Here is a 23017-nt window from a genome sequence, read left to right as displayed (position 1 = left end):
ACGGGATTTGTAATGGAAGCCATTCAAATGTTTATTGTTTTTGTTTCAGCAATAAAATGTGTTTCTTTTTTGTGTCTGGAGCAGTTACTGTTGACATGATTTCTCAGGTGTAACAGATTTATTTCGCTTCCCTTGTTTAAGTGCGATAGATATTTAGACGTGGGACACATCGGTGCACTTCACCATTTTATTCAAATCAACCCTATACCGAAATGGAAGACCATGTGGAAAAAACATTTTAAGAAACTCTAGTTACATGTAGAGAGTTTATGACTCATTTACAGCGTTCTTATGTAACAGTGTTCAATCCCTGATGATAATTTTCCCATAGTTCCTTTCGCCTACAGACTGGCCGTGCTTTAGAATGAGGTTCAGTGAAACAATATGTCTAGGAGCCATTAAACAGTAGCTACAGTTACCATAGTTACTATAAAATAGTTTCCTGCGCATATATCACAATGTCTTCTGAGGGGCTGATGTGGTGAAAATATGCAATAAATAACTTATTTAAAGGTGCACTCCAGTATTATGGACCATGTTTAAATCATTCATACCATTAACCGAAAAGTATAGCCTGATGATACATCAAACATAATGGATTTTAACAAGATGCACCACTAACATATTGTGAATGGGGAGGGAACGCAACACTCAACGTGGCCGCTCGAGCAAAACAAGTCCCACCTTCCAGTAAAAATTGTATGTAGCGCAATTTAAGCTTTAGAAACCAAAGTTATGGTACAGTTGATTTCAGGTGTAACTGTTGGTTAGAAATATGCTATGTAATTGGGATTTTTGCCAGTGATTTCAGAAATGTTTGACTACCCCATTCAAGTAGATGGATTGTGGTCTTGCTATGACTGAAATAGCTGCCCGGATGGTTGCAAACATGGCCGCCAATTGCCACGACTTTCATAAATGGGCTACATTTCCAATATCTGGCAACACAGTAATTAATATACTGAGTGCACCTTTAAACAGAAAGCTAAAGTTCAAATAAATCAAAAATCTGATTTAAACTTCCATATATATAATTCAAGAATAGGCTCAAATGATGTATACATTGATGTGTAGTAACTGTAACTGTTTGAGATACTGTAGTCATTTAAATTACTTTAAATGTCATTTTGGTTTCAGCAGTCAAAACTTGAGTTATTGTTTCTCAGTAAAAGACTGAGCCATAAATGAATCAAACAAAAACATATATAATACAAAAAAATGCTCTCCAAAACAAACTTAAACATAACTAGCACCCTCTTGGCTAAAAGTTGACATGTGTGAGATCTCCAAACTGGATTCAAGTTCCTAAACACTGATGAAGGCTGGAGAGTCCAAACTTTCAGCGTATGGCAGTCTTATCGAAGAGCCCGGGGTTCATTGGCCTTGTTCTGGATGCAGCGTATTCTTGAAGTTCCACCTCTGGCCAGTGCAGGCGCGCAGGACCAGAGTGTATCCGAAGTAGACGTTAGCTTGCACTATCTCAAGACACCGCCCCGTAGCTCGGTTAATAATCGATTCATTCTTCAGGGAAGACATAAAATCATGTTAGTGACAAATATGACTTTTTTCACTTCTATAAAAACACACCTCACCTGTGCAAAGTGCCAAGTTTTCAGGCTTACACTGGAGAATTTCTCACAGTTGAGGAGCTGAGGGTATTTGCTGAATTTATCATCCACCACACAGCGAGTGTCTTCGCCAGTGCTTCCCAGAGGACCCAGGAAAAGATAACCCTCCTTAGTGTAGCGGCCCAGCTATAAAACAGGCCACAGAGGCGATGATATGAATTTATTTAATTCTGTGATTAGGTCACTGTGTAATTTAGGGTCATTTGGCCTCTGAAGCTGATGATATTTGTTTAAGTGATTTTGGCAGTTATGGCTATTTTCCATAATGATCATTTATTATAATTATTCGCTGTGTCAAATTACAGCACCTCTTAGTAAATTGGTCAAGAATGGATTTTCGAATTGTGGCCTCCAGACTGACCCTACTTGCTTGAATTGCATTCATTTATGTTTACAGCATTTATTGCTTCATATTTTTACCCAGCTACATTTGAATACATTTTTGGAGATCTTCAATGGGGCGTATAAAGTGCAAATATTATTATTATGCATTCATTTTTTAAGTTCCGGACTGTCTCTAATGTAAAGAACAGACTGGAATACATTTAAAAGGTCCCGGTTCCAAACTATTTTGTTTTTGTCCCAATAAAATGAAAAAGCAACGAGATGCTTGTTGGTTAAAGTGATAGGCCCAAAATGGACAATTCTGTCATCATTTAGGCCTACTCATCCTTTTTTCATTTCAAACCTGTTTGATATTCTTTATTCCACAGAACACAAAAGAAGATATTTTGAAGAATGTTGGTAAACTAACAGCTGCTGCACCCATTCACTTGCATTGGGTTTTGTGTCCATACAATAGAAGTCAATGGAGGTAATACATGCAAACATTCTTAAAAATATCTTCTTTTGTGTTCTGCAGAAGAAAGTCATTCAGGTTTGAAATGACACGAGGGTGAGTTAATGATGAAATAATTGTGGCCAAAATAATTTGGGATAACAATATCATCATTAAATATATCATATGTTTTTGAATAAATATTGTCATCAATTAAATGATTCTTTAATTTTGCATTTCTTTTTTTGGGCCCAATAAAAATGTAGGAAAACAAAGGGAGATTTTGTAACCATTGTGGCTTTTAAACAAAATGTTAAATACTGGCACTACATTAATAAGATATTATAATACTGCATGTGTCGTATTTACATAATATCAATAATCACTTAGGATTTCAATAATCACAATCAAATCATCTGATTTCAACAAACACAGGAAAAATTCTACACTAAAATAGTACACAGTCACCCTGATATTTCATTGCTTGATTGTCAGTGACGAACGAAACACACAAAACTGTGTCATGAAGAAAGTCCCGGTAGTCATAACCTATTTCCTGCAGTCTGTAGACAGTCTGGGTTTAGTGGAGGTCACGCCTGTGGAGATGTGCGGCTGAGAGGTGTTTGTCTTTACCTGAGGGCCCCAGCCGTGACAGGGGTGAAGAGTTGCTGTGTGATTTTCTTTTATGCCCTGGTCCACACACAGATGAGTCACATTGGTATTGCGAATCTAGAACAAATTTTTAAAAGCGGTAAAACTTTAGGCATTTGTTTTGTCGCTTTGACGCGTTTTTGAAATTCTTCTTTAGTTGCAGATAAATAATGATACAGAGCCTCCTTAAAAAGATAGTTAGTTCACTCAAAGATTTACATTTTGTCATCACGTATTAACCCTCATGTTATTCCTAACCTGTAAAGGACTCTTCTCTGGAACACAAAATAAGATATTTTGAGAAATGTGTTTGTGTCCATGTCAATAGTGCCAATTTGATCTACTTACTTCTCCATAAAACAGGGTGTCGTTGTATGTCCTCATCTCTGGATAGATATTGTCAAGGTACCACTCGAAGTTTTTGCATTCCAGTTTTTTCCTGAGCTCTACTCTCTGGGAAATATCTCCGTAATCAATTCCATGGTTCTGCAAGGATGACAAAATGAGTGCGTTTGAAAATGACAAGAAAGGATACGTTGCTGCTCTATTGAAATATGTTCTTATTTACCTTCATTGGGAGATTCCATGCCAAATAGACATTGGATTTATACTGGTCCATCCAGACTTCGGCCACACGAAGGGCATTTCGTCTAGTGTGGAAGGCGATGTTACTGTGGTAAGGCTTTTTTGTTCTAGCAATATGAGCCACTCGGGAACAGGGCAGAACTTCCATGCTGCCTCCGCACAACCAAACCTGGCATAAAAAAACGGCCGATTTTAAAGCGTATGTTTCATCATATTAAAGCTCTCTGGGCTGAGCTTGGCTATGAGCTCTCTACTTTAATTGGAGAGATACAGACGGCACACTTACCCTGATTCCCAGCTCTATATTTTCACCTCCATACACGTCCATTCCTGCATCTAACAAGCCCAGTTCCCCAAAGTATTCCCGGTTTACCAAAAAGGAGCAGCCTATCATTGCGGGCGTCCTGAAAAACACTTTTCATACTTAGTATCTGTAATGCTACTCTTTTTCTAATATACATAATGATTGAGTTAATGTCTTTTTTAGCCATGTGTTAGGGTCAGTTTTAAATGGATAGTTCACCCCTAAATTAAATTTCATTTACTCACCCTCTTGTCATTTCAAACCTGAATGATTTCCTTTCTTCTGCTGAACATAAAAGAAGATATTTTAAATAATGTTGTTAACCGGCACTCATTGACTTGCATTGGTTTTGTGTCCATACAATAGAAGGGAATGGGTGCCGGTGCTGTTCGGTAACCAAAAAGTTCTGCAGAAGAAAGAAACTCATACAAGTTAAAAATGACAAGAGGATGAGTAAATGATGACAGAACTTTCATTTTTGGGGGAACAACTCCTCAAAGCAATGTTTCATAATATAAAAGCGTTTTTAAACATTTGTGGTTCTAACATTGAATTGCAGTGCCAAAGACTTCAAATGTGAAACAATGCAGAGTTGGAATATCATGATCAGTTATTTGTAAAAGGCATCCAATTATAAACGAAACAATGCTTATGTCTTTAAATATTCATGTGTTTTGTGCAGTGTGGCATAAACTTTCATTGTGCCGTGTTTCAGCATCAAAGGGAAAATGTCAAAAAGTGATGGCAAGTGCTCCCCTGTTTTTCTTTCATTTGGTTTCTTTGTTTGCTTTTGTACTATGTTTCAGTACACAACCAGAGCAAATGTGAAATACAAGATGACATTTACATAAATAAACAAGCAGCCATTCAACCCGGCTGCACGTGTGCCAATTTAATGCTGTAATCTTGTACATATTAAAATCGATGTAGATATTAAAATATGAAAATGGATGCAAATATGATATGACGATGTTAACCAAGTAACTCCAAAAATGTAACTCCAAATATACAATGTGAATTCTCAAAACCTGGCGTCCCAGGATTATATCGTAATTTTCAGAAGAAACATCTCAGACAAAGTTGAAACTAAATGAAACAAAACTGAGAACTTCATCAAATCCCCTGAGCAATAAAAGAGCAACCTCTGAGCATTCAAACTTTCCATAAGTTATTCAAGGTTTAAATGACTAATATTCAGTATGAAAATGCCAGCAGAACCATACCTGATAGGTGCAGATGTGTCTCCTTCATCCCACCACTGTTTAGGTGGACTAATATACATACACCAGAGTTCCCAGTTATAGCCGTGGCCGGAGTTCTCGTAGCGCTCCACTTCAAATGTTTCATCCTTAATGTTATCTATGGACGGCAGAATTATCCTCTTTTGGTTGTCTTTGATTCTAGACAGAACTGGTTCAGCCCTGGTGGGGGGTTGGAGAGGTTAGATCATTATAAGCGAAACTGTATTACTCCACAGCACGTATAGCATTTCTTGCATTTCAGCTGTGAAGTCCTCTCTCTCTCTCCTCACATCAGCCAATTAGATGGACTGAGCTTTCTTGTTGAAGCTGAAGGGAGAGTTGGCCTTGTTAACATCAGTTTTGTGGACAGAAAGGAATACAGGCATAACTGATCCGAAATGTGTGTGATTGGATTAACCAAATTGGAGGTCATTGAAAATGCATGTGGGCAATTCCATGCAAATATCAAACTTGATATGAAAAGATTTTACCAAAGGTTTTCACGATACTGATAGGCCAGATGTCAATGTTTGGTGGTTAAAATACCCATGTGAAGTCTCTCAACAATATAGTTTTAAAAGCATCGTTTTCCATAATTTGGTGAGTGAATTGTCACATCTATAACAGTCCATATTCCTCATTAATGGTAACATTAAAATTTAAATAAATAACTATTTTGTGGTCTATGAAGAGGCATTCCTTTTAAGGTATTATTGTTTCTGGTTTGTACATTTTAATTTGCAGAAATCCTACAAAGTATCAAAAATGTGTCGCATCCATACACATGAATCTTTCCTTTTTAAACTTGTGCACAGACTGATATCATTCTACTGTCTGGCCTTTATCATCAGGGGTTTAGTAAAATAAAAACAGATTTGTCAATATATTGTTAACATATAGATTGTCTGAGTGTTTATATTTCATGTTTTGACTGAAAATGTAACTCCATAACTCTACAATTGCCCATGTGACAAAATTGCATATGTAGATGAGGTCAAAAATGAGAATGTCTATATCAGTGGTTCTCGACAGGAGGGCCGTGGCCCACAAGGAGGCCCCAGCTGACTTCAAAGGGGGCCTCAGGATGACTAATAATTTAAAATGAGACCTCATTGAAATACATTTTATATTTCTTATCTTGGATTTTTGTGTTTATTCATTTTATATTGAATAAACACTTTTCCAGTTAATATCAAGCTATGAAATATTTGATTGGGTAGAAGTTTAGATAGCGAGAGAAGGGCCTTTAATATTGTTCAATACAGTGGGGGGACCTTGGAGTCAAAAAGGTTAGGAACGTAACTAGTTATGGTACAATGTTCTCACCAAGCAGGCGTAAATTCGACATGGGCATCGAAGAACCCAGTCACTTCCCCGGTGGCCACCTTCCAGCCCTCTATGCGAGCACGGATGAGTCCCTCTCTCTTCTGATTTCGTACTATCTTGATAAGACCTGGGTAGCGCTTGTTGACATACTCCTCTAGTGGTCCTTTCAGCTGTTCTGTTGTACATAAATACACAAACACAATCTCGTTTCATGGTGCCCGATTGCATTCTCACTGTGCTTAAACCAGACCGGAGGGAACAAGTCTTCTGTGCTAAAACTCCATACACCTTTGTTGTGTGATACAGAGATCCGTACAATCCCCATTTCTTGGGAAGCGTTTGCTTTCCCCACTGTTATCAGCTCGACAAGAAACAACGGGAGAATCACTGACATTATGAGGACAGAAATGGGTGTGTTAGCTGTCTGCCCCCTCATTTCAGCAAATGCAGGCTTTTCCCTTCGTGCTGATGGACGACTGGCTCTGTGCCACCGGCTCAAGCCAACAATGTGATTGAAACTGTCTCTCGCCGGGAAGCTTGAACACACACTCTGATACAACAGACAGGCAGAGCTATGAACGACATAAGAAAAGGATCTTGAAAGAACTTGGCAAGCAATTCCCAGTTATCTATGCTGACACTCAGGCGGTAAAACGCAGCACATTAGTTTACAGATTTCTTTTGACCTGGTTCTCTCCCTTTTACCTATTTTTTTTAAATCTGGAAGTAAGATTGTAATCGCTAAATAATACAATTAAAAACTCTCACCATCATCACTGTTGTCATCCACTAAGATGATCTCCTTTAGGAGGTGGGCTGGAGTGTGATTGACAGCGGAATGGACTGAACGCAGTATGACAGACAACGCCTCATTCACGAAGATGAAGATGATGGAGATCTGCGGTAAGTCATGAGGATAAAAGGCCCTCTTGCATCTGCAACACAACCATGGAAACACAAAAACTTCTCATTATCACCATAACAAACCACCAGAGTCTTGTAAGCGTTGGTACACAAGAAGCTCAGACATTTATTTATAGAAGCTTTTTAAGGAACAAAAAAATCAAGCTCCTCTCATAAATCATGAAATGATTCACGTACTATCTTCTCAGACTTAAGAAAGACTTGCATTTTTACATTTGGAAGATGCTTTTATCCAAAGTGACTTTTAGTGAATTCAAGCTTTAGGTTCTCAACCTTTACGATGCTACAGTAATGCTCTATCAAGTCTTTAATAAGCTTGTTTATCAGGAGTGATGTAGCCAAAAAATAAGTTTCTCAGTTATAACAAGGAACTCACTTGCTCGGCCGATAGTCCGGAATAGACCTATCCAGAGAAATTTTGTCACTAAGAAATGCATTGTAGCCATATTTCTCCCTCAAATATTTGGCCTCCTTTTCTTCCATCGGCAAAAGCGTTGCCGGCAGTCCTCCTCTACCGCGGCCTCCAAAACCCTCGATGAGCCCAAGAGACTTGGACAAACCTGTTGAACACAATTGCCTCAATGAATACAGTGTTCTTACTGTACTAATATGAATCCTAAAAGGCTCAAATATGAAGCAGTTTGTGTAAAGGGATAGTTCAATCAGAAATGAATACGTCCATCATTTACCCACTTTCATGTCATTCCGAACAGGAATGACTTTCTTTCTTCTGTACCCAAAAGAAGACATTTTGAAGAATGTCAGTATACCCAAATAACAACTCCTATTGACTTCAATGGTACCACTGAAACATTTTCAAAATACCTTCTTTTCATAAACAGGTTTGGAATAGTGTTTGCGTGAAATGACGACAAAAGCAAGGATGGGGTAAACTACATGGAAATACTTCAGATATGTCAAGACATTTAAACGAATCACCGTTGAGTTGTCTGTACACTACATCTTCCAGTGACCCCAGTCTCTTCAAGAGGACGTCATGAGAGATGCTGATCTCCTGAGCAGATCCGTTGAAGTGCGTCTGCAGTCTCGCAGCCGCTTGCTGGGCTTTGATCGCGCGTAAATTGCACTTGCCCCAAAAAGTGATGAACCCGACCACCGTGAACACATTCAGCACCAGTAAGATTTTCCATCTTCTCATCGCAAACGCCATGAAAGATGTTGGTGTCCTGAATCCAGCAAATCGCATCTTGAAAGACACACAGATTCAACTCATGATGCAAATCGGAAGCAAACCTCGCGAGCTCGACGCCTCGGTGGGACCAACTGAGATTAATGGTAATTTCAGCTCGTGAGGTTATACTGTAACGTAGGTTTCAATTGTAAACTGTATAAAACAGACAACAATTAAATGAGCATTAAACGTTACGCAAAACACGACTGTTTTTACAGTAGGCAATGTAATATCATCTAGCGGATATAATAACAATTCAGCCTACCATTTCGGATTGGTAAAACGCATCCTGCACTTGACATCCGTGCGTGTGCTGTCATCCGTATTTGTTGTTTACAGTATTTGTCTTATTGATAAATATAACACAACGTATTTACATTTTTACTCAGTTTAAGTCAATATCTACACTGGCCACTTTAAAGAGTCACGGGTTCGTAAACTGCAGATAGTCGTAAGGACATAACAAAAGTCCTCAATGACAGCTCCTCCGCTGGAAATGTCAGGAGATTATTTATGAGGTGATGTTTATCTGCTGTCGATTAAGAAAACGTGCGAATTTGCCCTGGATAAGCAGAAGCATGTAAGATCCATCTATCGTCGCTTCAGCTGAGACTCCGCACAGACGCAACATCGTCTCAAGCAGGATTCAGCATCCCTGATCACATCAAATCCAGCGTTCATGCTCAACGGGGTTTCCACGCCCTCGGTTATGAGTTCGTTTCTCTGTACGGCGTTTATTCAAGAGCAATCCGCATCGTGTGCCGTCCACAATGTTTTCTGCTGTTAAGGTTTCCTGTTAAATCGTTTGATCCACATAATGATGCTGGATTGCGCCTCAGCTGAGAACGATGGAATACACGGAGTGGAAGGTCCAGGTGGAGCTGATCGATTTATGTATGTTGGAAGTAGTTCGCATAGATAAAGGATGGAAGTCCTGCATTTTTTACATCCACACATTTTCTGGTTTTAGTGTATGAAAATCAATGGGGACTATAATGCTGTAAAAGTGAGTCTAAAATAAAGAGATGTTTACGTCATGAGTCAAAAGCGTAGGTCATGTACGATGAAATATATTCTCATATTTTTGTAGCCTTCATCTTAAATGTACATTGGACGAGTGGATTTTGTGGGTGGTTTTCCTCCCTGTTACACCTTTAAAATCCATGAGTTTGGAAGAAATGGGTCACCCAGATAGCCTCAGGAATTGATGTGCCTGGCTGCATAGCAGTAACTTCTCAGTAATTCCACTCCACACACACAAATGCATCATGCAACCTAAATCCTTCACAGTAGCCTAGACTGACATTCCTGTGTCTGATGACTTCATAAACAGGAAGTGGCATAATGAGGCTGAAAACAGAGATGAAAGTGTAAGCGAGGATGCAGAATCCAATACATGATCAAAATAATCTAGGGGACCACACCCAAAACAACCAACTGGAGTTTGTGTTCAACATGATAACAGTAATGAACCAGACAAAAATAATGATACCATGGAATCAAGGGATAGGTCACTCAAAATATTTCATCATTTACTCACCCTCATGTCATTTCAAACCTGTGTGACTTGCTTTCTTCTGCAGAACACAAAAGAAGATATTTTGAAGAACGTTGGTAACCAAACAATATTGCACTCCCTATATTGACTTCTACTGTATGGACACGAAACCACTGAGACATTTCTCAAAATATCTTCGTCTGTGGCTGAATACTGCAAACTTTTATTTTAAGATGAATCTTTAAACAGGCTAGATGAGTAAAAGATCAGACTCGAGCTCGTGATGGAGAATTGTGTGTAATCGTGACTTTATTTCTCACCTAAACTCATAAATGAGGTCAGGAGGAGAGTGGGTGGTAAAACAGGGCAATGGGTTGTGTTCGGGTCACAGATTGAGATGCTGACAGCTGCTACATTTAAGTAAAGTTTAAAAATAAGTGATGACAGCAGAAGCGTGTGTGGAGGGATGGGAGACGAACAAGAAAAAGATGTAAGAAGAAGTGTGAGAAGGATATGTTAGTGTCGATTCTGGAGAGAGGAATACGAAAATAGTATCGATTGATGTCAGAAAGGAGGTTGTGAAGGGGCATGATGCTTCTATCGTGTGCAGGGCTGAATCAAGATGTTGTGCTCTTTGACATTATCTGCTCGTGATTTGGTGTCTGCAGAAATTTCTGGAGTATAGAATTGTTGTCTTATTAGTAGAAAAATGTAAATAAATAATGGGTTGTTTCAACAAATGGTAAGTCAAAATAGTTTATAGCATTTAATGCCAATGCAATTGTTAATGTCCTGTGCATTAACTAATGTTAACAGATGCAACTTTTCATTATAATATAAATAACATGAACTTATAATAAATGCTGTAGAAGTATTGTTCATTCGTTCATAATAGCTAATGCATTCATTAATCTTAACAACTACAACCTTAGTGTGAATTTTGTGAATTGTTACCAAAATAATATACTAAATGAATAATACCATATTGTGTGTTGCAAAAGCAAATAAACCCACTTCACTGTTCACATTCTTGACATTTATTTGTATCCTATAGGCTATTGTGTTTTAAGTTTTTTCCAAACTGACTGTCACCACAGCCTAAATATGTACAGTAATATGCTGTCAAGGCCGGTCTGGGAACAGCTTCAAAATCTGCACGTATTTCAATATGCTGAGGATGTGGCTCCATCAGCCATTTGTTGAGTTTGCCTCTTAAATTACCTAAAAACTCAGTTTGCTGACTGTAGTACTCAAGGTGAGACACTATAGTGTTTTTTGACATTTTAATGTGATCACTGAAAGTATTGTTTATTATTATTATTCACTTGATGTGTTTTGACCCAGTTTTAACTGCCTGTCTGCAGCCAGCGGCATTGTTAATATTAGCCCGATTTAGAAAAAGTGAGATTTCACACTTTAATAATAAAAGGGAGTTTAAAATAAGGCAAAACAGTGTCTGTGTTCTGCAGTGGATGTCACACTTATTCTATCTGAAACTTTAAGGCACCTGTCGGTGGTTCATCACCATCTATTGGCAGGTTGTTCTCATGCTGTCAGTTTGTGGGAAAGCTTCAGCGAAGCCCTGCGTCCTAATCCCAGCATGCTGCCTTACTCATATGCTTCTCTGAAGTAAATGATAGATCAATAATTTCATCAATGCCATTTTGTTATTTTCCTCTTATGGCATAATGCAGCTAAGTGGTCAAATCTCTTAAACAGGTTTTTTAGAAAGATTACACACACTTCAATTAAAAAAAGCCTTTGGGTGGATCTGTTACTTAGTCACCAAGTTAATGTCATACCCAAAGGCTTTACATGAAGATACCAACTCCAATTATCCACATCATCTCTTCTCTGAAGTCCTTCATATTGTTTGGTTTAAAGCTTAGTGTTATGAAGGAATTACATGATTTTTACAGGAAAAATATAAATCCAAAGCTGTTTTTGCCTAAAAACTATTTAGTCATTTTAAGTGACATATGTTACTCTTGTTACTCAATATTTAGATAATGTACTTGTTTAATTTCAAATAAAATTGTAATGAATAGTTAGTAATTACGAAATAGTAATCAATAAAAGTAATATGTTATCTATAATATTTCTAATAAGTATTACAATTCATAGTAATTATTAAATAATAATACAACAATGAATCTTTGTAATAGGAATCTATTATGGATGTACTGTGTTGTATGTTAGTAATATAGTTATTACAAATATTAATGATTATTTATTTTATTATTATCTAGTAGACATTATGAATTGCAATATTGATTATTAAAATAATAACGTTTGTCTGATCCAAAACATTCTATTAATCTCAAAACATGTTGAATATTGAAAATAAATGAATAAAATGGTCAACAACCTGGATTTAGAAAGTTTGGATTGTTTGTTGTCAAAACTTACAACAGGTAAGGTGCAGCTCCACATCACCTGTCTTCATTGTACTCGATGAGCTCTTCTCCATATGCCTAGTCTGGGCATCACTTGAACTGCTCACACTCGGAGTTGTATCTCATATAAAAGGCAGATCTTTTAAGGTATCCCGGGAAAGGAGAGGCATCTATATCACATCACAAAAACGTTTATGAGGTTCCTCTCTGGTGAAAGGAGTTGCCAGCTTCCACCCGATTGGTTACACCTGCAACCACAGAAACTCTCCAAAACCATCTGTAGACGACACCTAGCTCTTCTGTGTGCACTTTTCTATTACCTAACCTTTAACCGCGCTGTATGGTGTGTTCATGTTTTTGTAACTTTTCAGTTTTCAGAGATCTAGTTCAACAACATTACTTGTTTTTAAATCATTACAGCCATAAAAATGCTCTTAGGCTTAATCTCTCTGAATGGTATATACATTAATACATTTACATTATGTCAGAATCCCTCTTTCACTACCAGTAAATACAAATAAAACTACAACTAGAAATCTAAAACTATGCATTTTACAATCCTGCAAATAAACTTTTAAGACTTCTGTGGGCATCTCATGAAAGGCAACTGTTTATTTAGATTTAATACTGCGATGCGTGTTGTAATCACAGGGTGGCAGTGTCACAATGGATACCTAACGCAGCCAAATTCACTTCACTAGAATGAAAGACTATGGACCAGAAGCATGTTCACATTACATTTATTGTTTTTGGAAACACATGCACCATAAACATGCTGAGTTAGATCTGTGGAACATTTGTATAAAAAAGCTTAATTCTCTCCGTCTTTTCAATGGCACATTTACGGGATAGTCCGTGTGTATATTAACTAACCCACAAATGTTTCTAGGTTTTTTTTGCAATTCAATGTCAGGATTCCTATGTTTGTCCAATACATAGTAGTACAGTGTCGAAGCAATGTTAAATAAAGCACATTAACTAAATAGTCTGACACCTGACGTGGCTGTAACAGGTCTGAATAAGTCAAACGTAAAAAAGGCTTTTACAAAAACTGTGTCTACACATAAATAATAAAGTCAGAGAACTCCTGATTTGATCAGTTTCTATGAAAAAGTAATACAAGGGGCAAATATTCACCTTAAAACTCAAAATAAATACACATTAAAATACAGATTTTCTTAAATATGTCATAAAAAGAAGAAAGTGACAACGGTTTACCATAGATTTAGAGGAGAAATGAAGAGCTATCTCTTAGTTTTGTCAGTTGGTGTTTATATAAGTGTGAGAAAGAAACAGAAGGAATGGTAACTTTCCTGTAACAACATTACTGAGCAGAATAAAAGTACAAACAAATCAAAATCTCTATTGTAAATTGTCACTAACTACCCATCAATAGAGGAAAACGAGGTAATGTTAACGTTCACAGTGTACACAAACTAGATAAACCACTACAGAAAAGAACGGCAATCGTTCATAAAAGGTCAATTCATATTCTCTGATGGTACTGCAGATATTTACATATACAGTTTTTTGTGTAACTCTGGTTAATATAGAAAGCGTTCGCTATGCATGGCTGTTATTAATGACACAAAAATGGCTCAGCGCTCTTCACGATAAGATATCCAGATGCTTAAATTAATTTAACAAAATTTGATCAACAAGAGTCCAAACAAAAACAAAGCACAGATAAAACTTAAAGATATACAGGCAAAATAATACATTTCGTTGCACTTGTATGTGTGTAATGACAATAAATTGAATCAAATCAAATCAAATCAAAAAGAGTGCTAAAAGGTGATGAGCTCAGGAAACCTATGAAAACATTAAGCAGTTGAATCTGTTTCTAAAGGGCATGCTTGTAATTTGTCTTGAACAAAAAAAGCACTCAGCTATTCTATCCAAGTTGACACCGACATTCACCCGTACTTGTTACTCTACAGCGGTATATCTTCCTGACTGTACTAATTCATTTTGCTAAAAATATAACCAACAACAAATAAAAAAAGGTAGTGATAGACTTTTCACAAACTAGTTGAAGTGCTGAAGGGTCACTCAAATGTACTAATATTAAAAAAGTGGTTTGGGTTCAAATGTCACGTTAGTGTGATGACAATACAAACATAAACAAAACAAAAAACAATACCTTATGTTTTTATGGCCTCTGACAGATGCACTTAAAGGCAAATGCTGTAAAAAATAAAGTCAACTGTGGAATGTTAGAGCAGCAGTGCATGCAGACATTCTGGTCCTAGAAAACTTTAAGGCACCAGAGGTATCAAAAATCTATTCTCCACCAATAAGCTGGTGTGTGGTGGGCGTTCTGTTGCAATATGGCTGCCGCAGCATCATCCAGGTGGATGCTACAAATTGGTGGTGGTTGAGGAGATTCCCCCCTTCGATGTTAACGCTTTGAGTACCCAGAAAAAGCACTATATAAGTGTAATAAATTATCATTATTATTCGATTGTTTTTTGTTTTGCTTTCATTTGTTGTAATTTCAATAAAAACAAAATATCTTCCAAGTATTCTAAAGGCAGTTTCAGTGAGTGCATACAACAGATCATGGAGGAGATTGGATGGATTCCCTTCATGCTTGAGCACCTGTGATCTTCTGCAACAGAGGAACCTGTGAGGGTACAAGATCTTGTTTTTAAAACGGTTTGGGGAGATGAAGTCTAGACGCTTTATAAGAAGGACAAAGCTACAACCCAAAAAAATATGATCTGATTATTTATGTCCTCATTATAGAGCAGAATTGAAACTATTTATTCATTATTATCCTTTAAGATATTTTAAGCCACAATATATACATTTGGAGCGCTAGATGGTGCACTTTCAAAACAACAACAAAAGGCGAAGTTAAATGACATTATGTAGAAGAGGGGAGTTATGGAACATGTTGTTTTCACCATCCAGAGGCGTATGGAGGTCACCCATCATGTTCACGGAAGAAGTAATGAATTAATTTTATGTCTTCGTAATGAATTAGCTTGTAAGAAACATGGAATGTAATGCTACATTAGCCCGCAAATTATATTGGACTTTGTCAATTGATTTGGTAGCGTAATGCTACACAGTTTTACCTGTTTAAGACAGTCATACAGTCGTCGTTTAAAAAGTAAACTACGTTTAGGCTGTTTTGGGTTTCCGTGATCCATAATAACAGAACAACAGATGCTGCATCCCAGATGCTGTTTAACCACTACCGCACTTGCGTGTTGCCGTCCTTTTTCCACCCGGAAACTGAGGGTAGTGCAAAGCAACGGATAATAAGTCACTGATGTGTGACAAATACAAGGGAGACAAGGGACGGCCCATTCTTCTTTATATAAGAATATTGTACATTCTTGGGAACATTTGGGATCATGTAAGTACACAACTGCATGAAATATATAACACTGTGCAAGTGATTTTGGGATATTTCATAACTAAATTATTCCATATTGTGGCTGTGACTTGTTTCAGATTGTTTAAACATTCAGATGTTTAAACAAGATGTTCAAACATTTGTCTAAACATTCAGATTGTTTACGTTTCAGGAAATTAGAACTAATCAATTTTCCCAATTCTAATATTTCAAAGTAAAAGTAAAGGAGAAACAGGAAATGTTTTGGATGATTATATCTGCCTAAAACATTGTGAAGATGGCTGCAAAATGAGCCGACTTTTTATCTTGCAGTTTATTGATGTGATAAGTTCTGTATTAAATCAGGTAAATCTCTGCTTTTTTACCAGTTAATATATAATATGTTTTTTCTGAATTGCCCATCAGACCATTTTCTCTTTGAAAAGACCTTGTTTACTTCACAGTATTAAATTGGTTTTAATCAACAAATTACATCATGTGTTTGACCTCCTCTCTCACCTTGGACAGATCCACGCCTGTGAGCGCCTTAACAGACACAGGTAGCTCAGCAATCAGCCGGTTCACCTCTCCTGTCACACGGCCACCCTCCCCACTGAGAATAACAATCTCATTGATCCTCGCCAAAGGTGCCGCCACTTTACCAGCAATCTGAGGGTGGACAGAGGGTATGAATTCAAAATGCTTTCAATAAATCAAATCATTGGATATCTACACTGACACTGCAATGCATATATCTATCAAGAGATTCAATACCATATTCATTCACTGGTTAAAGGACCAGTCTGTAGTTTTTTGGAGGATCTATTGACAGATATGCAGCATAATATACAAAACTCTGTCTTCAGAGGTGTTACATAATGAAGCGTCATTTTTTTATTATCTTAGAATGAGCTATTTCTAACTAAAAACACCTAAGGTCTCCTTGCATGGGATGCTGTTGACATGTCACCATGTTGTTTCTACAGTAACCCTAAACAGAGGAACTACACTACCAACTGCGTTTCGTAAATATGTTATATCTTTCGGGTCATCTTAATCCTATCTCAGCTTCCGCAGTGCTTCAAAAGGGGAGGGATAGAGTGAACAGTTGGTTGCAATTCACAACCTCACCGCTAGACACCGCTAAAGATTCCACACAGCACCTTTAAAGTAAATACAAAAGACAGCAACCCAAAAGATTCATCACCTTGGGCAATGCTTCCAGAACAAGGGCTGTTTGGGCAGCTTCTCCGTACTGCTGGTAGGCCTCAGCCTTCAGTCTCATTCTCTCTGCCTCGGCCTTCCCTACGAAAGAGATAGAGATGGCCTCTGCCTCACCGACCTTCTTGATCTTCTCGGCCTCTGCCTGTGCATTCAGCACTTTCTTCATCCTGTTCAGTGCCATGAATATATTGCAGTTAATTGTAATCCGTGTTACAGATCAGATACAAAACATTCCTTTCAAACACGCTTTTCTGTAATCGGTCTGAAGATTTAGATTTTCAACAATCAATCGATAAGAGCATTAAAAAAGTCACTGTCATGTATAATTCTGTTTTCAAAATAATAATAATAAAAGTTTTCTATTATAATAGAATATAATATAAATAAAGCAAAACATAATTTAAAGTGTTATCAGATATCAATCCCAACACACTCACTTCTGTCCTTCAGCCAGCTGCAGCATCTTATAAGCTTCAGCCTCAGCAGGACGCTTAACCGTAGCGATCAGCTCCAGCTCCGTTCTTAGAATTTCTTTCTCCTCGATGGTGATCTGCTTTTTCCTTTGCACCACTTCGATCTCAATCTCCTCGAGTCGGATCTTCTGCTGCTCTTTAGCAGCCTGCAGTTCATAGGCCAGCTGAGACTCTGCTTTCTGTGTGATGGAGAGACACACGTGTCACATGATCCTTTGCTGTTCTTGCTTAACAATCAATATTGCATATTATAAAAATGGCCGTTTAATCTTGCTCACTAAAAAGGTGGCTAGAAATAAAGAAGATGATTCTGAATTTGTTTCAAACCTTGGTGTTCACTTCTTGATTGAAAGAGGCCTTCTGCAGCTCCAGCTCTCGCTTAGAGTCGGCCATTTTAGTGTCTGCCAAGAACTTGACATCCATCATCTCTTTCTTGCACTCTGCTTCCTACCCAGGATACATAGAAGTTAATGAACTCTAATGGATAATGCATCGGCTTAATGAGAAAAAAGCCACAATCTCTTACTCTGATCCCAGCATCTCTCTCCGCCTCAGCCACTCCGATGTCTGCGTCCCTTTGAACAGCTGCCGTTTGCGTTTTGCCAAGAGAGCTCAGGTAGTCCAGTTTATCATAGACATCCTGTGAAGAAACACAAGCTTAAGGTTTTTGTACATTTAGTTGTTTTACATGGGGTACTTTATTCAGGTCCCATTCCCCGCGATGCCATTTTTCAACCTTTAGTTCACCCTGGATCAGTCACACAATCAGAACACGTTACGTCATTCTGAAGGAGGGTTTACATAGCACAAGGAAGACATTCAGTTTTTTAGCGCTATAGAGAAAGGTTAATTGTGTCAAAAATACTGTTTTTCACTAACGAAACATGAACACGTTATAGTGTGCCCCATAAATACAATCTAAGCTTCGAAAACCGCAAAAGAACGGGGCCTTTGAATAATACGCAAAATTCATTTTAATGGTCATTGAAAACACGCATGGTTGGAAATTCTCCCACATGGCCTTCACTATACTAACTTTAATAGTGAAGCTGAGGATCTCAATGCCCATCCGACCCACATCAGGAGATGCTACCTCCCTCACCAGCTGGGCAAACTGATCTCTGTCCTGGTAAATCTGCTCCACGGTTAAGGTGCCTGTCGTTGAAAAAGCAACACAACATTAGCGTATGAATCACATGATCTTTTGATTATAATTATTAGTGCTCTATTAACCTAAGATTGAACGTAAATGTCCCTCCAGGGTTTGAAGCACGACAGCCTTGATTTCCATTACAGACTTTCCCAGAAATTGCTCACAGGCAACAGCCAACAAGTCCTGGTCGGTCATGACCTTGATCTGACAAAACACAAAGCAAACATTAAAGCCTATACATTGTGCAACAACATGATTCTTTCCAAGTCTTATATTTTAAAATGATGGTACGATAAATACTAAAAATACATTGTAACTGAACTCTGAACTTCACCCACAGTCCAAAAACACAAAAATTATTGCAAAATGACTCATTCCAAAACATGATGCTTATTCTGTGTCATGCAGAGGATGCTGGACGGGAACTGCCATTGCTTAACACTATAAGATAAAGCTATTATTTTGATGGGTGTTACTTGTAAAAAAACGTGGAGAAGCAGAACAAAGGTGTGGGTGTGGGGTAGCACATGAAGCTCTGTAGCCTTTATGATAGATCCAAGGGTCAAAAGTGAACAAGTCTATTTCAACAGAATCCTACGCAGCAGATTTAAGCGTGGATTGCTTTTAAAGAATATAATGTCACAAGATAACGCATCTGTTCCAGATGCCTACTGGACGCCTTCCCCGTCCGACCGGGAGCAGACCCCGGGGAAGACCTAGGATACGCTGGAGGGATTATGACTGCCGGCTGGCCTGGGAACGCCTCGGTGTCCCCCGGAAGAGCTAGAAGTATCTAGGGTGAGGGATGTCTGGGCATCTCTGCTTAGAATACTGCCCTCGCGACCCGGCCCCGGATAAGCGGAAGAAGATGGATGGATGGATGGAAGCTAAACGCAAAGTTTTAGGAGTGTGAAAGGATGGGGGTGTGAAAACTATATTAGACTCAACAGTAAACCTACAACCATCTACAGAAATAAATGGCTTTTCACAAACACCCTGATATATTTGTGCATTTATGATCAATCAAATGACAGGAATTTAAATATGTGTTTATTAGAACAAAAATAAATATGCTGTAGGAGGACTGTGAATAAACGCTTACTTGAGCAACTCCTGTAACTGTGATGGCGACTCCCTCTGCTGTCTCCACATCTTCACATTTTGGCTGCAGTGTCATAATTTCTAGTGTAATTCTGGGATGGAAAACAGTGAGGGAACATGACATTCACTCACAAATTAACAGGAAAAAACAGAATTTCATAGCACTGCAGAGGTAGAACAATGGGAAAGCAAGCGGTAGCTCGCAGGAAATATGCAATCAGACTGCTTACCAGAAACATATGTTCAATAGAAAAACATGATCATGGTTAATCAACAAATTAAATACCGACAGTATAGAGAAATACTACAAAATCGATTTCTGAACAACAATAAACATATATGACTGAAGACGACAGCAAACCTGCTAAGTATGAAAACACGCATTGTTACACTAAACTTTTAGCAACTTGTAATGCAGGGTGCACTTGTGGTGATGCTTTGATCCATTCGTTTCTTTGGCTGACATTTACCTTTGAGTGTCTGTTATAAGCCACCATGCCCACGCCCAGCCGCCCACCACATACGTCTTCGCATCAGACCCACAACAGGCACCTGGAGGATTAGACACAATGACACCTGTTATTAAACTTTACCACAATAAATACAGTGATACAAGGAATATGATGTGTATGAATTGGGTTCAGTGGTTATATTATTATATAATGGTAGTCTATTTCGATTTTGCATGTCATAGAAAGTTGTAGTACTAAGGTGCTGTAGTTGTCTAAAAATATTTGATTATTTGTATACATAATCTTAATTATTTGATGTATTTTTATCAGTTTAATGCTCTATTAGGAAGCATTAGTACAAGAACAATATCTGTATACATGTATCTCATAGCTATTGAATATTAAACCACAATCGAGTGCGATTCTACAGTCACAGCAGTATTGCAAATACATGCTGAGATTTATAAGGGAAATTATGTATTACCCAAGATCATAGTTTAATGCTATAATCTATCAAATAAATATATTAACTTAATAAAGCACTTGTTGTCATTTCAGTGCGAAAAATGTATACATGATAAAAACGTTTAAAACGTGTAATGAATGAGCCTCGCACGCAAAGGCGGAAGAGGTGTGTGCTAACGTGACTGTAGCTAGCTAACACACGATTGTTTCACTTTATGTATCATACTGCTCTCAATACATGTCATACACAAAAGGTTATACTGGATTAATGCGAAAACAAATGCATGAAAATAAACAAGCTCCGGCAAACCCACGAACATTTATCACGTTAACGTTACCCGATACTACGAGCGCTTCGTTCGGTCCAACAGTCAGGCAGCAACCCATACTCGCATTTAATGCTAAATATTAATTCTTACTTGTGTAATCCTAAATATGTAACCAAGCTGTAACAGTATATTTATCGAACTTTAACACTAGTATGAACGATGTCTCCTACGCCCTAGTCAAAGAATAATGTTTGTCAACACAAGCGACCCTGCCCACAAGGAAGGGAGGTGTCAGTACACGATCCGTTCTGAGCATGCGCGTGATTACGTATTAGAAAACGTCATGGCGCTGTAGAAACCGCTCATGCTCAAATGATGATTTTGTTGTGCGATGATTTACGACGCTGCGCGATCTGTTCCACGCTTGCGCAGCTTTGTTTTACTTTCTTTATATTTTTTTACTGTTAAATGAAATACAATACTCAATTTACTTCGCTGCTGTCCACCTCGTATCATTTCACTATGCGTTCTGTCAAGTCAGTTTGAAATACTGTAATGTTTCCCCTGACTTTGTAGTTTGTAGTTCTTTCTTCATGTAAATGAATATAGTCTAGTTAGACGTGTTATGTTCCTTATTGGCTTCTGTAAACGCCATTGAAGGGATTATTTAAGATTCAATTTTAATCTTATATAAGATTAAATGGATAGATATTAGCCTATAAAGACCCATACTAATAAATTACTACATTTAAAGTTAATAGTATTATCAGATTTTAATTAAAAAAACGACACAAACCCGTAAGGTTAATAGACATGATGCAGCAATGAATCGCAAAATGGAGTTTGGAGGAAACTGAAGATTTGCAGTCGATAAAAATACTTTATTCCACATGTAACCAAAAGCATCTATGTTCATGTAACAACTCTATTATTTTGGATTGGCAAGCACATAAACACATCGTAATCATGGTAAGGTAAGCAACATTTAAGAGCATTAAAACAGACTCGCCGTGAACGGTTTAACTGTGTAACGTTAGCAAAAAATATGCAAATACAAAAAATATGCCGCCAGTTGTGCCGTCAAACGTTTCAAACGTGCGTGGTACCAATAGTGTTTATTTTTCTTTTTTTTAGAACATGTAAATAACATTACAGTAAAAACAGGCATGAGTAACATAAACTCCAAAGATGATTAAAGAAAAAAAATAAAAAAAATAAATGAAAATAAAAAGAGACATTCACAAGACGCCAAATACAGATTCATAATATCTTACAATAGACATAGCTTTTGAGTTTTTAACCATTTTAAGAGACTTCATTAACAGAATGAGTTCGTTAGAGTAAACCTTGTGTAAAGGAGGAGATTTTGACAATCTACATTTATTCCATTCAAGATGAGAAAATTTACACAATTTTGAATATTTTTATCATCATTCTCAAAATAGCAAATAATTTCTTTCACATTCAGATATCGTTAGATTAATTTTAACTGAAAAAGTAAAAAAACAATCTTTCCAAAATGACTTTACTCTTAGGCAATCAGCAAACAAATGATTTAAGGATTCCTCACAGTTGTTACAAAAGGAACATTCTTTCCCAATATCCATAAAATTAGAAAGCCACATATTAGTTGGATATATTTTGTGTAAGATCTTCAGATGAATTTCTCTTACTTTATTAGAAATACAACATTTGTAAGGGAGCAGCCATGCTTTTCTCCAATTAACATCTCTTAAAATTGAATTCCAGTAAAATTTCCCTCTTGGAGTAACTTTCTTTTGTTCGTTAAATACTTGTCTTATATCTTTGTTAGTACATTTTTTATCAAACATGTATTTACCATTTATAAGGAGATCGTAGTCTTTATTTTCAACTTTATAAGTCAGGTGGCTGCACATTAAATTAATAAGCCCAGAGGGAATAGCTTTAATTACTACCGAAAATTGTACCAATAGTGTAGGAAAACCAGGACGTTTTCTAATACGTATATTGCGCGCATGCTCAGAACGGA

General features: G+C 37.5%; 2 protein-coding genes across 4 annotated transcripts; both read right to left on the bottom strand.

Annotated features, from left to right (window-relative positions):
- galnt17 (polypeptide N-acetylgalactosaminyltransferase 17) lies at positions 1 to 9912 on the bottom strand. Its single transcript, XM_079482222.1, has 12 exons — positions 8895 to 9912; positions 8377 to 8644; positions 7814 to 7997; positions 7282 to 7448; positions 6514 to 6688; positions 5170 to 5367; positions 3929 to 4046; positions 3626 to 3811; positions 3406 to 3543; positions 3040 to 3135; positions 1593 to 1754; positions 1 to 1521 (listed from the first exon to the last, which is right to left on the bottom strand). Exons 1-12 carry the CDS (start codon positions 8895 to 8897, stop codon positions 1375 to 1377), a joined length of 1842 nt encoding a protein of 613 aa, XP_079338348.1. The 5' UTR covers positions 8898 to 9912; the 3' UTR covers positions 1 to 1374.
- Positions 9913 to 13247: 3335 nt separating this feature from the next.
- Positions 13248 to 21328, bottom strand: flot2b (flotillin 2b). Of its 3 annotated transcripts, none has more exons than XM_079481733.1 (11): positions 21076 to 21328; positions 20291 to 20372; positions 19822 to 19912; positions 18800 to 18923; positions 18603 to 18721; positions 18093 to 18206; positions 17894 to 18013; positions 17531 to 17745; positions 17077 to 17260; positions 16389 to 16538; positions 13248 to 15149 (listed from the first exon to the last, which is right to left on the bottom strand). In XM_079481733.1, the coding sequence occupies exons 1-11, from the start codon at positions 21122 to 21124 to the stop codon at positions 15111 to 15113; spliced, it is 1287 nt and encodes a 428-aa protein (XP_079337859.1). In that variant the 5' UTR covers positions 21125 to 21328; the 3' UTR covers positions 13248 to 15110. The 3 variants fall into 3 exon arrangements, with proteins under 3 accessions (XP_079337859.1, XP_079337860.1, XP_079337861.1); XM_079481734.1 differs by having other exon boundaries at positions 21157 to 21322; XM_079481735.1 differs by having other exon boundaries at positions 18800 to 19606; positions 21076 to 21316.
- Between the last annotated feature and the right edge of the window lie 1689 nt (positions 21329 to 23017).

This window comes from Barbatula barbatula (assembly GCF_947034865.1).
Source record: "Barbatula barbatula genome assembly, chromosome: 19".
NCBI lineage: Eukaryota > Metazoa > Chordata > Actinopteri > Cypriniformes > Nemacheilidae > Barbatula > Barbatula barbatula.
Note: the sequence above shows the minus strand (reverse complement) of the source record. Positions and strands in the feature narration are given on the sequence as shown.